At 41.3% G+C, this 12,845-nt stretch overlaps 1 protein-coding gene across 5 annotated transcripts in view; it reads left to right on the plus strand.

Annotated features, from left to right (window-relative positions):
- The window catches only part of efr3a (EFR3 homolog A), a 66,832-nt gene that overhangs the window by 13,184 nt on the left and 40,803 nt on the right, over window positions 1-12,845 (plus strand). For all 5 annotated transcript variants that reach the window (XM_023335309.1, XM_023335308.1, XM_023335310.1 and 2 more), the window contains exons 3-5: window positions 10,007-10,083; window positions 10,968-11,095; window positions 11,179-11,329. In XM_023335309.1, the coding sequence (XP_023191077.1) occupies window positions 10,007-10,083; window positions 10,968-11,095; window positions 11,179-11,329 (356 nt within the window). The remainder of the gene's footprint in view (window positions 1-10,006; window positions 10,084-10,967; window positions 11,096-11,178; window positions 11,330-12,845) is intronic.

Below are 12,845 nucleotides of genomic sequence, written 5' to 3' on the forward strand. Positions count from 1 at the left end.
AAGCTAACACTAGCTTGGCAGCTCCTAGGCTAAAATTAACTTGACCTCTTCTAGTTGGCTAGAATTAGCAGGGATGCTCCTAGCTAGCTTCCAAACAAGCGTTAGCTTCACCATTCCAAACCAAAATTAGCTTAGCTAAATGCTAAGTACACATTTACTTCCTGGGCTAGCTGAGGATTCCTTCTCTTAGCAGCTAAGAAAATGACATTTCTCTCATTACAGTTTTGTTTTTTATGTTGAACATAATTTAGAGATTGATTATGTTGACTGGTAACATGGTAGCTAAACTATCATGATTAGAGTATCAGATTAGCATAGCTGCTAAAATATATTTTCTGTTCACTATTTGGGTATATTGATGGAAACATAAAACTTCTGCTAAATGACAGTTGAACTTATCTTGTATTCACTTGTTGTGAAGCTAATATTAACTGGTTACCATCATATTTTGCTGAACTGCTCTAAACTGGAGTAATCTTTTTCGGGGAAGTGGATCGCAAAGGATTAATATTTATTTTGCTTTTATGGTTTGATTTATTTTTCATGTGGCATTAACCTGTTGAAACTAGATGGAGTCTTTCCTTGGTTATGGCTTTACTGTTCAGTTCTGTTTCTTCCTGCTGTTTCTTCTTTGCCATATTTTAATGCTAGCTGCTGTTTCAGGTAAATTGGACATAAGTCATGGTATTTATTGTTTGCTGAGAAGCTCATATTGGTTTATTTACCCATTTCTGTCAGTACCAGTCTTACGGTCATTGCTTTTAGGATTTAATTTGTATAAATGATGGACATAGTCACCATGTTAGTTAAGCCTTAAATTGAAGCTTTTAGTCATAAACATTCAGTTTTTAACTTGACTCATCCACACAGCCAGTATTTAGATTAGAAACCTAAATACTGTCATTTTCCACTCAGATTATCAGAATCCTGGTTTAAGGTTAAAATGAAGAGGTGGGAAGTTTTGTAGATTTCCAAATTAAATTGGTGTAAATTGAGACAACGCTGGTTCCCAGAATCCCCGGCTCCTGGAATCGGTCTTCCAGGATTAATTTTGTAATTACTCAGTGTGTCCTGCTCATTTTCATGTAGTCTGATCTGAATTCAGAGCTTCTGTCTGGAGTCAGTGGACTGTTTCTCCTGTTGCTGATCAGCAGTCAGTCGTTTGCTTTAACAGCAGATTCATTTTCTCTGCAGGTTTATTATGGGATGGCTTTATTTTGCACTGACTGATCCAGTCTGTCTTCCTCTGACTGTTTCTGCCTCACTGCACCATTAACAGACCCAGAAGGTTGACTTATGATATAAACTGAAACCCTTTTAACCTGGATGTGATAAAAAATTAGCAGAACAAAATTATAGAGCGGCACAAACAGGATGTGTTGTTGCCATGGAAGCGGAGATGTTTTTGTCCTGATTTGACACTTGCTCAGTTTTTTTCTTTCCAAGACGGCAGGAGATGCATTTTTTATTAGTTTGTAACAAAAATGGGAAAATTCAGTCCGTAACATGAGATTGTGCTCAAAGTGGCTCAGAGGGAAACTGATTTTTCTCTGATTCTTTAGAAAGGAGAGTCAGAGGTAAACGTGTTTTATGTTATTTATCCAAGCTGCGTTTCTTTTGAATATTAGTTCAAATCTGCATTTAGGTAAATTTTTATGTTTCACAGAAAAATCCATTATGTAAGAGAGGAGTCGTCTTTAAAAAGTTTTGATTTGATGTGTTGCATCCTGATTGGTTATAGTTAAGTGGAAGGAAAAACTCCAGAAAATGTAAGAATGTTTCTGGTCTCCATTACGATGAAAAAAGATGCAGAATAAATATTGCCCTTTATTCTACGGCTGCAGCCGTGATTCCTTTAGTTATCAGTTATTCTGATGTAATTGGAGGAAAAAATGAGCCTCATTCTGCAGATTTTTCATCTAACCATTTAAGCTTAAAAAAGGGAAATAATTATTATTTTTTAAATAAGTGCTATTTTAAAAAAAGAGCATTCTTTCAGTGAAAGGTTGATCATTTGTAGCAAACGATGCTTCTGCAGATAAAAAGCTCACCCTTTGATCTGTCATTATTTTTGGTTGGATGCAAAAGGAGATTAGTAGATTATTTTACAGAATCTGAAGCAGGTGAATCTAAAACTGCCACAGGAGGAGCTCAGATTTACAGACTAAAGTTTTTTTTTTTTTTATCTTAATTGTTTATATTTTGTTCAGTTTTGGCCTAATTATTGGTGTGAGTGCATTGTTCTTAGCAAATTTTAGAATCGATATTCTCCGGTTAACAATTAATTTATTACTAAATTAGTCGACAATTGCGCGTGCCGTGGTGGTGTAGCGGTTAGCGCGACCCGTATTTGGAGGCCTTCAGTCCTCGGCGAGACCGGCGCGGGTTCGACTCCCGGACCCGACGATATTTGCCGCATGTCTTCCTCCCTCTCCTTCCCCGTTTCCTGTCAGCCTACTGTCATTTAAGGGGCACTAGAGCCACAAAAGACCCCCTGGAGGGGTAAAAAAAAAAAAAATGAAATTAGTCGACAATTGTTTAATAAATAACCAGTTTGATCATTTCAGCCGTTGATTCCTGTTTTTTTGTCCAAATGTTGGTTCTGCCACCAGAAAAGTGAGGATTTAGGGTCGGTCTCTAATTTTAAAGGTTTATGTCGCTTCATCTCGTCAGGTTAGCAGCCGTTCTCCCCCCTCCCCCACCAGTTTCTGGCTGTGCTTCAGTTTATCTCCAGTAATTCCTGTCGGTCTTCAGGGTTTGTTGATCAAATCTTATTATTTTGGCTGCAGTCGTCTGCAGAGACTCTCCGGATGGAGAAGTGACTTAAAATTGGTCTCATTTGTCTCTCTGCAGCCAGCCGTCCCTCTGTCCCTCCGTCTCCTGGCTCCCCATGGGCCTCTTTTCATCCTCTCCTCCTCCTCATCCCTCCATCCATCTCCTCCTCCTTTCACCAGTAGCTCTGCCCTCATGGTGGCCGTAATTTGCCGGTAGATGGATGGCCGCTGTCCGCCCCTCCTGGCTCTCAGGCTCAGCCGCCTGCGAGGCGAACGGACCGCAGCTCTTGGCTTTAATGCGTCTGAAAACCGGATATCGCCAGGATCGTTATGAACCCGACCTCCCTGATCCGGAGCGGCAGAACCTGCTGGTTCTGAAGCTTCTTTACTGACCTGAGCAAATAAACATTATAAATCCAGGAAACCTGCAGAGAGGAGTAATCATTAGAAAGTTTGGGTTTTTTGTTTTTCCTCTTTTTAAAGGGACAGTATCAGATATTGTCCAGCCACACAGAGCCATTTTATAACATTATCAAGTAACTATATTAGCTTAAACTGTTACATAAATGCTATATAAATCAAATATGATTTAAAAGAAATTTGAATTTGTAATTTAATGCCTTGAAATTGGGTCTCTGTCTCTTTAAGAAGCGCTTGCTCTTTCTGAAGCTCCGCCTCCAGGAAGTCATCATTAATCTTTTAGCAACGTTTTTACCAGCATTGCTCTGAGCACTAGCTCCTATAACAAGTTCAGCAGCTCCACCGGAGGTTTGCTAATCGCTGCTGGCTAGTTTGAAGGAGCTAAGGGGAGGAGCTGCGCCTCGAAGGCGGGGCTAGGTCCACCCAGGCATTTTGCACAGCTGAATGGTTTTCATGGAGATTGTAGGAGTTCTCAAACATGCATTAATTGCTTTTTTCATCAACTTTGTTTTTAGAAATGGTCTGTTAGATTAGTTGAATTAGTAATTTGTATTTCAGTTTGAGAAATCCAGGCATTGTTCTGTGGTAACAGTACAAGTTAGCGAACAGGTTTCAGTTTGAAGTTGGTGAAAGTTTCAGAAGCGGTTGATGTTTGCAGAAACGTGCGGTCAGGATGAGCAGCAGCAGATTTATGCTCCATCATCTCGGTTTGCCTCCAGGCGATGAAAACAGGAGCAGCCATTCCAGCCGAGCCGGCGGATCGTAAACGTTATTTATTCCTTCATTTGTTTGGCTTATTAACTCACAGCTGTTTCAGATTTATTTGTTTGGACTAAATATCATAAACTCGCTCTGCTTATAAACGTTGTGACCTGTCACCTTCGTCTTAATAAAGCAGCAGGATGAGATGATGATGATGATGATGGGTATGAAGGTCAGACTGAGGCAGATTTTGGAGCCTGTTTATCTACAGGAACGATCTCAGCTTTCATAATATCAGTTTACCGGTGAAACCAGTTGATCTCATCAAAAGTCAAAATTTGGCTCTTCTATGTTTGGTTTTGTTCCACGTAAATCATCGTTCCTAAATCTTTATGGACGACCTGCGACCTGAAGCCTCCTCTCCAGTAGCTGGACGGACGAATGTCCGCCCACCGAGCCGTGGACTGAGGTATTAACCAGCAGGGGACGGAGACACGTTTAATCTTTTAGATTATATGCCTCTGGTGGTTTGGGTGAAGATTAAAGCACACGGCTCTGCTGAGGGAGCTTTACTCCAACACTGTGCTGAAGTGTTTATTTAAAACTGGTTTCTACCAGGAACAAGCAGGAAATAGTTTTACTCAGGATGTGAGGAAGTTTCACAGGGACAGAGTTTTAGTCATTGTTTTGTTCTGACAGTAAATCTGTGGAGCATCCAAAGCAAAAATCCAACTCAGACTCCAAAGGTTGTTGAAACAAAGAGTGATTCTGTTTTTTTTACTTAGTTTGTTTGGCTGTAAACATCAGAAACTCGCAATTTGCAAATTCCACATCGACTTTTAAGCTGGAGACGTTTTGTTCTGGTTGTTGCCAAACACTGCTAAGCTGGACATGATCCCAGATCCTGTCCTGAAGACAAACACAAACATAATTTCAGTATGTGGAAACATCACCAGGTGGTGAGGATCTCATTTTAAAACATGTGTGGTGCTGGGCGGTAATCCAACATCTCCTTAATATGACAAGTAAACAGTAAAGGCACCAATCGGCACGATTCAATTCAAAGCCAGGCTTTGCATTGACTGGACATTTGGATTAAAAGGCGACGTTTTGCTGCAGAGGCGTTCAGGGTGTCCACCGTTAGTGGAACATTGTTTGCTTTAAGTGACTCCACTTTAGTGTCTGCGCTCTGTAGCGATCGACTTTTCCCCATCTGTGATGTTTAATCACAATTTTAATTTACTCTGGGAAAGAGGAACTCTTTTTAAACCCTTTGAGGTTTTGGATAATTATTTTAATTTTGGGCGTAAAAGTCACTAAACTGTACATGTTGAGACCAGATGCATTTCCACCATTGATTTAATGAATAAACCTTCTTTTTTTATTATTTACACGTAAAGGAAAAACATCTCAGCCCTGAGATCTTTGAAACTTGTGAATTTTTGAGATATTTTTCAGGGGGTCAGGAATTAAAACTGAAGTTTTGTTAAGGTCGTTAATAAAACTTACATGCTCCTGTTTGCACCCGGATGTGAGTCAGTCACCATCAGATTCGAACGTTTGTCATCATTTGTTTATCGTTTGCATCTGATTTGCATGGAAACCCGGCCGCTCTGCGTTCAGGTGAGGCCCTCCTGGAGCCTCTCCGGTTCCAGAGTTTCCCTTCGCCTCGTGTTGGGTCACATTTTCCTGTGAACAACGCGGCCGGTAACCTGAGCCGCCGCGGCCGGGCCGGCGCTACCAAGCAGAGGCTCGTCTTCCGCCTCACGAAGTGAGGTAACTCCAGGTGATCGTAGTCACACGGGCCACGGCTGAAGCTGATTGGCTGAACCTGCCGTCGGTCACACAGGTGAAGCCGGACCTGCAGCAGAGTCTGAAGGTGTGGCAGATGGACACATGGTCTCACCTGGGGAGGTAGAAACAAGTATCTGCATGTTTTTAGATGTTACCGTCTTCTGAAGATCTGCAGGAGAATTATTTTTATCGTCCGCCTGAGGAGTAAAACCTTTTCCCATCATGCCGTCTCTCTGTGACGTTCTGAGGAGATACAGGCAGGTTCCTCAAACCGAGGCGGACGGAGCGTTCAACTACAACCGGGCCTCCAACAGACGAGGATTCCTGAACGCCGGTAGGTCCATCAACCTTCAGGCAATGCACAAATTTCACTGACATCCTGGAAGGTCGGCGTCAGGTCGCGCGTCTCTGAGTCACCTGAATCAGATGATTAAGTCATGAAGGAGGAGCCGATTCATGTGTTCACAGCCTCATCTGAAGGTTTCACCGTTTGACAGCCCAGAGTTAAAGCTTCAGATGAAGATACGATACTTCACCTCAACAGAAATGCTTTAACTCAGTCAGACCAAAAACAGAACCATGAATGGTCCAAAACGGTAAGCAAACCGTTAGGAATCGTCAGTGAACACAACCTGCTGCCTTCGCTTTACCTCAGAAAAATTCACGCTTCCTGAATGAAAAGTCTTTATTATCAGATACATTCAACCCATCTGGTCTCCAGCTGGTGACTGGATGAAGGACGAAGAGGTCGTCTGTGTTTCAGCATGTTGGTCTCTAAAGTTCAAAGGTCACGGGTGGGTTTTATTTGTTTAAAGCTATTAATTCGATATTCTGATGGATATTATTTGTGAATTTCTCTGCAATCTGTAAAGAAACATTCAGTTTGTGTGTAGATTTTGAGCTAATTAAAGCCTCTCTGCTCTCTACAAACTGAATTCATCATCCAGAACGATCAGGATTCAGTTTCTTCTTCTACATATTTAACATTAAAGACAAACAACCAAACTGGTCAGCCTGGAATCGTTCAAACTGGTTCTGTTGGTTTAGTTTTTAGTCTTTCCTGTCGGGGTTTTTATTCATGACTTGTTGGAGATTTTTTCTGGGTTACGTTGGTAAGAATCAGAGCAGCGTCTGAATGTGTAACTCATTTTACATTTTGGTGCGTTTTCCCTCTGACCGCTGCAGATGTTTGTATCTCCGTCCTCGCTGCTCTGCGTTGGCTGATGATGGATCCGATCGGCTGTAATCGTCTTCCCTCGGCCGGCTGAGTGAATCTCGTCGGTGTAATTCATCTGTCTCCTGCTGCGCGTCGGGATTATGCCTCCCTCTCGTTGCAGATTCGTCAGCGGACACTAAACCTGATGCATTGCCTCGGTTACCGTATCGAAGGCATGAAGCTCTCAGCCAGAATGAACTTAAATGTCTTTCATTTTCTGCTGCTGGCGCCGCCTTAGAAACAAACAACTGAATCCAGTCGTTTATTTTCATTCAGCTCCCAGTTACAGTCAGAAGGTCAGATCTTCATCATAAACGCCGTACGGACTCAGATTACTGACGGTAATGTTGGCCTGAAAAATGTGATGTGCTTTTAAAAATCCTTGGAAAAATTTCCACTAACATTTTTCAAGTAGATATAAGTGCCTTACTTTTTTATATCTAGTAAATTATATTAATCACACAGCTAAAGATTTTTAAATAAATTAGATAAATTTTACTTAGGTCTAGACTTAGTACTAGACCTGAGTCTAGTTTGATTAAATTTTGCGTATTTAATCAAAATATTCAAAATCGGTGGACTTTTTTTCACAAAAGATCAATTAGTTTCAAATATTAAGTAAATATTTTACTTTGTTTGTATTTAGTTGTTTTATTTTTAAATATTAGTAAATCTAACTGAATTTCTTTTTATTTTACCAGATAATATAATTAAGACATATCACTTTCCAAATAAATTAGAATTCATTTTTACACATAAAATAACAAAATGGTTGGAAGCTTCACTTTATTATCCTTTACAAAACCAGTTTGGATTCTTTAAACCAACCAGTTCAAATAGACTCAACCAGTGTTGCCAGGGAAACGGATCAGATGTGAAATAAATGATCCCAGAATCTCGTTGATCGATGGAAACGTTGAGTTTTGGAGCTGCAGCTTGACGTTGTTTTGTGCTAACTTGACGTTGTTTTGTGCCAGCTTGACGCTGTTTTGTCCTAGCTTGACGCTGTTTTGTCCTAGCTTGACGTTGTTTTGTGCTAGCTTGACGCTGTTTTGTGCTAGCTTGACGCTGTTTTGTCCTAGCTTGACGTTGTTTTGTGCTAGCTTGACGCTGTTTTGTGCTAGCTTGACGCTGTTTTGTCCTAGCTTGACGTTGTTTTGTGCTAGCTTGACGCTGTTTTGTCCTAGCTTGACGCTGTTTTGTCCTAGCTTGACGTTGTTTTGTGCTAGCTTGACGCTGTTTTGTCCTAGCTTGACGTTGTTTTGTGCTAGCTTGACGCTGTTTTGTGCTAGCTTGACGTTGTTTTGTGCTAGCTTGACGTTAGCGCCTGCATGGTAGAAAAACCTCCCAGATGTTCCCATCTCAGCCTCTGCAGGAGCCTCATCATGTGTGACAGGAATTCTCTGTTTCAGGTCAAAAACAATAAATAATCTTCATGAATATTCAACATTTCTCACTGCGTCAGCCGTCTGATGTCCAGACTTTTACTTCCTGCTGAAATCCCGTCGGTGTTGATGAGACGTTGACTCCCGGCTGCTGCCAGTCATGAGCAAGCTCTGCTCTGGCGGTTCTGCCTGAACGGGTTTTTTATGAAGTCGTCTTTAACGAACCTTTTCTGGAGCAGAAAGTCGCTGAGCTCCTGCTGGGAATTGAAGCAGAGCGATTCTTTTCTCCCGCCTGGCGACAGACATCCGTTTCTTCCTGTTTGGTATTCGGGTCGGGACGTCAGCCGTCTCGGGTTTAATCGATTCATCTGTTGAGCTGAGCTCACCTCATCGAGCCGCTGTTGACCTTTGACACTCTGAGCTCACCTGACTCACCTGGTTCAGGTCTTAAAACGCCATGTGTGTGTGCGTGTCGGTGTGTGTGTGTGTCGGGGGGTGTGTGTCGGTGTGTGTGCGTGGCTGTGTGTGTGTTGGGACTGGAGTCCATTCAGTTGTTCTAGAAAAGAGGAGGAATCGCTGCACAATGCAGATTTATTTACTTTTAAAAGTTTCTGGATCTTTGATTTCAGAAAACATTTTCAGGAATGAAAATAAATAAATATAAAATAAATATTTTAAATGTTACCCTTCCCCACCCTTTTCAGCTCAGCCATCTTTATTTATTCTATTTTTCTCTTTTAATTTAAGTCATTTATTATCCTGTACTTCATTTATGCAGCCAAACGTCTCTATTTATTTTATAACTATTATATATCCTCCCACTATTTATTTTTATTTATTCGACAGTCCAGAAGAAAATTTTTATTTATTTTATTTTATGTCCCAGCATAAAAGCTCCACAATTTATGAATTTGTTCCCCATACATATTTTTATTTCTATATTTTCATGTTCATACTTTATTTTATTTATTAATGCCTTAAATTCCAATTATTTACATTTGTGGATTTAAATGTTTGTTTTTTTCTCACACCATTTATTTGACAGTCCTAAAGCAAAATTAATTTCCTTATTGATTTATTTATTGATTTACTTATTAATTTAATCAGTATCCTTATGGTAATATAGATTATTATAGTCCATCTGCAATGTAGATCAGAACCTCTGTGGGTTCTGGTTCGGTGTAGATCAGAACCTATGTGGGTTCTGGTTCAGTGCAGGTCAGAACCTCTGTGGGTTCTGGTTCAGTGTAGATCAGAACCTCTGTGGGTTCTGGTTCAGTGTAGGTCAGAACCTCTGTGGGTTCTGGTTCGGTGTAGATCAGAACCTCTGTGGGTTCTGGTTCGGTGTAGATCAGAACCTCTGTGGGTTCTGGTTCGGTGTAGATCAGAACCTCTGTGGGTTCTGGTTCGGTGTAGGTCAGAACCTCTGTGGGTTCTGGTTCGGTGTAGATCAGAACCTCTGTGGGTCCGGCCTCCAGTCGACCCGATCTTCCTCGCCGTGACTCTGACTCATCGCTGCTTATTGACTCACTGAAACTCGTTTGTGTTGGAAGACGGGCGGCGGCCGCTGCAGAGGAAGTCGGGCTATTGTGTGGATGAGTCATGCTGGGCTGTAAAACTGGGGATCCAGAACCGTTTTTTGGTTCTGGCAGGTTTTAAACTGCAGCAGGTTCTGGTGGTTCTGATCCAGCATGTCTGCTTGTCTCGTTTCCCAGGAGTGTGTGGCTGCTGCGGGCCGCTGAGGCCCCGGTACAAGCGCCTGGTGGACAACATCTTCCCAGAGGATCCCAAAGTGAGTCCAACAAGGTTCTGCACCGGGTGTCCAAACTGAGGCCCGCGGGCCAGCTGAGGCCCTTAGAAAGATTCTGTTAGGGCCCAGACCAGAAGATAAAACTGGTAAAAATGTTTGGCCAACAAAATAGAAAACAGTTGATAACCACAAAAAATAAAAAGTCTGAAGGAGTTTTTTATGTTTTGGATTTTTAATGATATGCAGATTTTATAAACATTTGATTTATTATTGAGCAGCTAAAAAAGAACAAAAAAAATCACAGTTAACAAATTTTTGCTTTGTAATGAGTTTTGTGGCCTGTCAACAGTTTGGACACCTTTGCTTTAAAGCTGCAGTGTGTAACTTTTTAAAAACATTTTTTTTCTATTTTTGTTGAAACTGTCATCATGTTATGAGATGGATAATCTGTGAAAAAGTTTAGCTTCTCTGCCTTCTTCCAGTGCTAATTGGAGAGGACCAATCAGAGCCAGGAGGCGGTTCTTAGCGCTGTCAATCATCCCCCTTGCTAGCAGTCTGTCATAAATGCTAATGCTAGTTAGCATAGCCACTGATGACATTTGATGAACAACTTTCCTGAAACGTTAAATTATTTCTGCTCCATTAGCGCATTTAGCAGGGTGTTCACAAGATTGATTGACAGCGCTAAGCTCCTCCTCCTGGCTGTGATTGGTTGTTTCTGGTGCATTTCTTCAGATGGGAACATTAGCTCAGGGAGGAGGAGGTCGACGTTTTCACAGATTTTACTCGTACTCTCTGCATATGGCGACACATTTAACAAATATGTATAAATGAACAGGAAGATAAAGTCTGATAATTTGATCTGGGAGGAATGTTTTGAGGTCCGGACCGAGCCGACCCGTTTTCTCCGCTCTGCTTCCTGTCAGGATGGCCTCAGTAAGTCGGACATGGAGAAGCTGACGTTCTACGCCGTGTCGGCGCCGGAGAAGCTGGACCGGATCGGGGCGTACCTCGCCGAGCGGCTGAGCAGAGACGTGGTGCGGCATCGCTACGGGTGATGAGCCGGTCCAAACGCAGCCAGACCAGAACCTGGAGTCTGGGTCTAACGGCGGCCATCTTCCCTGTGATGGGTTGCAGGTACGTGGTGATCGCCATGGAGGCGCTGGACCAGCTGCTGATGGCGTGCCACTCCCAGAGCATCAAGCCCTTCGTGGAGAGTTTCCTGCACATGGTGGCCAAGCTGCTGGAGTCCAGAGAACCGGACCTGCAGGTTCTGGGAACGAACTCGGTAAGCAGCGCCACCATGGGGCCACACAGGGGTTTTCACTGCCGTTTGGACTCGCTGCTGCTTGGAGTGACGGAAACTCGACTTTTTCTACTTTAAATCTCCAGGAGATTCAGAAACCAGTGGAGATGGAGCTTTTGGGAAATCAGTTTATTATTTTAATAAAGATAATAAATATAGGCAATTAAAATAAGAATTTTACCAACTTATTTTATTATATGGCGACATAAATGAATACTTATCATTATCAACAGTATTAATTTAACATATTTAATTTTGTCATTTTATTTCCAATACTATTGTTTTTAGTTTTTTATGTTTCATTATTTGTTTTTCTATTTTTTTCCATATTCTGTATTTTGTTAAGGATTTATTTCTTTAGACAAATAAGAAAAAAAATGTAAATAAAGGACAAACCAGGACAAAGCAAAATAAAAAGAGGAAAATTCCATGTATGATTAAAAAAGTGACAGTAAAATACTACATACAGAATATGGAAAAACTAAATAAAATGTCATAAGATTTGACAGTAAATAAATTATTTGATTAAAAACGTAAAATGAAAATGAGAAATATTAATAATGAAATAAAAAGGGGAATTAATAAAACAAGATTTGAAGTAAAATGCAAAGTTAAATTAATATTATTCACAAAGATTAATATTAACTTCTATTCACTCTGTATAATCAAAAAAGTTAGGAAAGTTCAGATTTTTTTTATTTTTAGGTGCAGTATTGACCATTTATTTATCTCTTGCCAGTTTTGGCAGGATTAGTCCTCCATATCCTGACCAGGAGCAGCAGAGACTAAACCATGGAGGACAGAATTACTCCAGAGCGTTTATAGATCAGAACCACCTGATGATGATCCATTAATCTGGAGGTTTTATGGAACCAGTTTATATTGATCTGCTACTTCAGAGCAGATCCAGGTTTCAGGAGAGACGATGCTGCAGCTGTGATGCTGCAGCTGTGATGCAGCATCACAGCTGCAGGATCTGGAACAACCTTACAGACATTCCTGCTCTTCATGGTGCAGAAATCTAACTGCTGCTGGCAATAAAAAACAAAAGCAGGCTGTGAAATGAAGTTTAATTTTTAACTGTTTTTAGCAGATATTAAAATCTCCTGAGTTTTTTGTTTTTTTTCGTCCCTGGATCAGGGAGAAGTGTGGCTGCTTTCGCTATAATTGCACTTTAATGTTTGCCTCCATGTGCTGCGCAATAAATCCCAGAAAATATGAGCTCATAATCCACAAAGTTGGCTATTAAACTCAAACTTATTACCTTATTTTTGCGAAATGGGCTAAATATGTCAGTTGGCTGCAGCCCAGAGGCAGGTGGAGGTTTAAAAGCTACTTCTGCTCTCATTGTGGCCCAATAACACACAGAGAGGAAACGGTGAAATCATCCTAACGCTGCTTCAGATCTGTTTCCTCCAAGTCCTCTGAAGGTGAAATAGAAGTGGTTTCCTCTCGGTTCCGTCATCCTGGCTATTGTTGGCGCTCCATCTGAGCCGCG

This window comes from Xiphophorus maculatus, chromosome 6 (assembly GCF_002775205.1).
Source record: "Xiphophorus maculatus strain JP 163 A chromosome 6, X_maculatus-5.0-male, whole genome shotgun sequence".
NCBI lineage: Eukaryota > Metazoa > Chordata > Actinopteri > Cyprinodontiformes > Poeciliidae > Xiphophorus > Xiphophorus maculatus.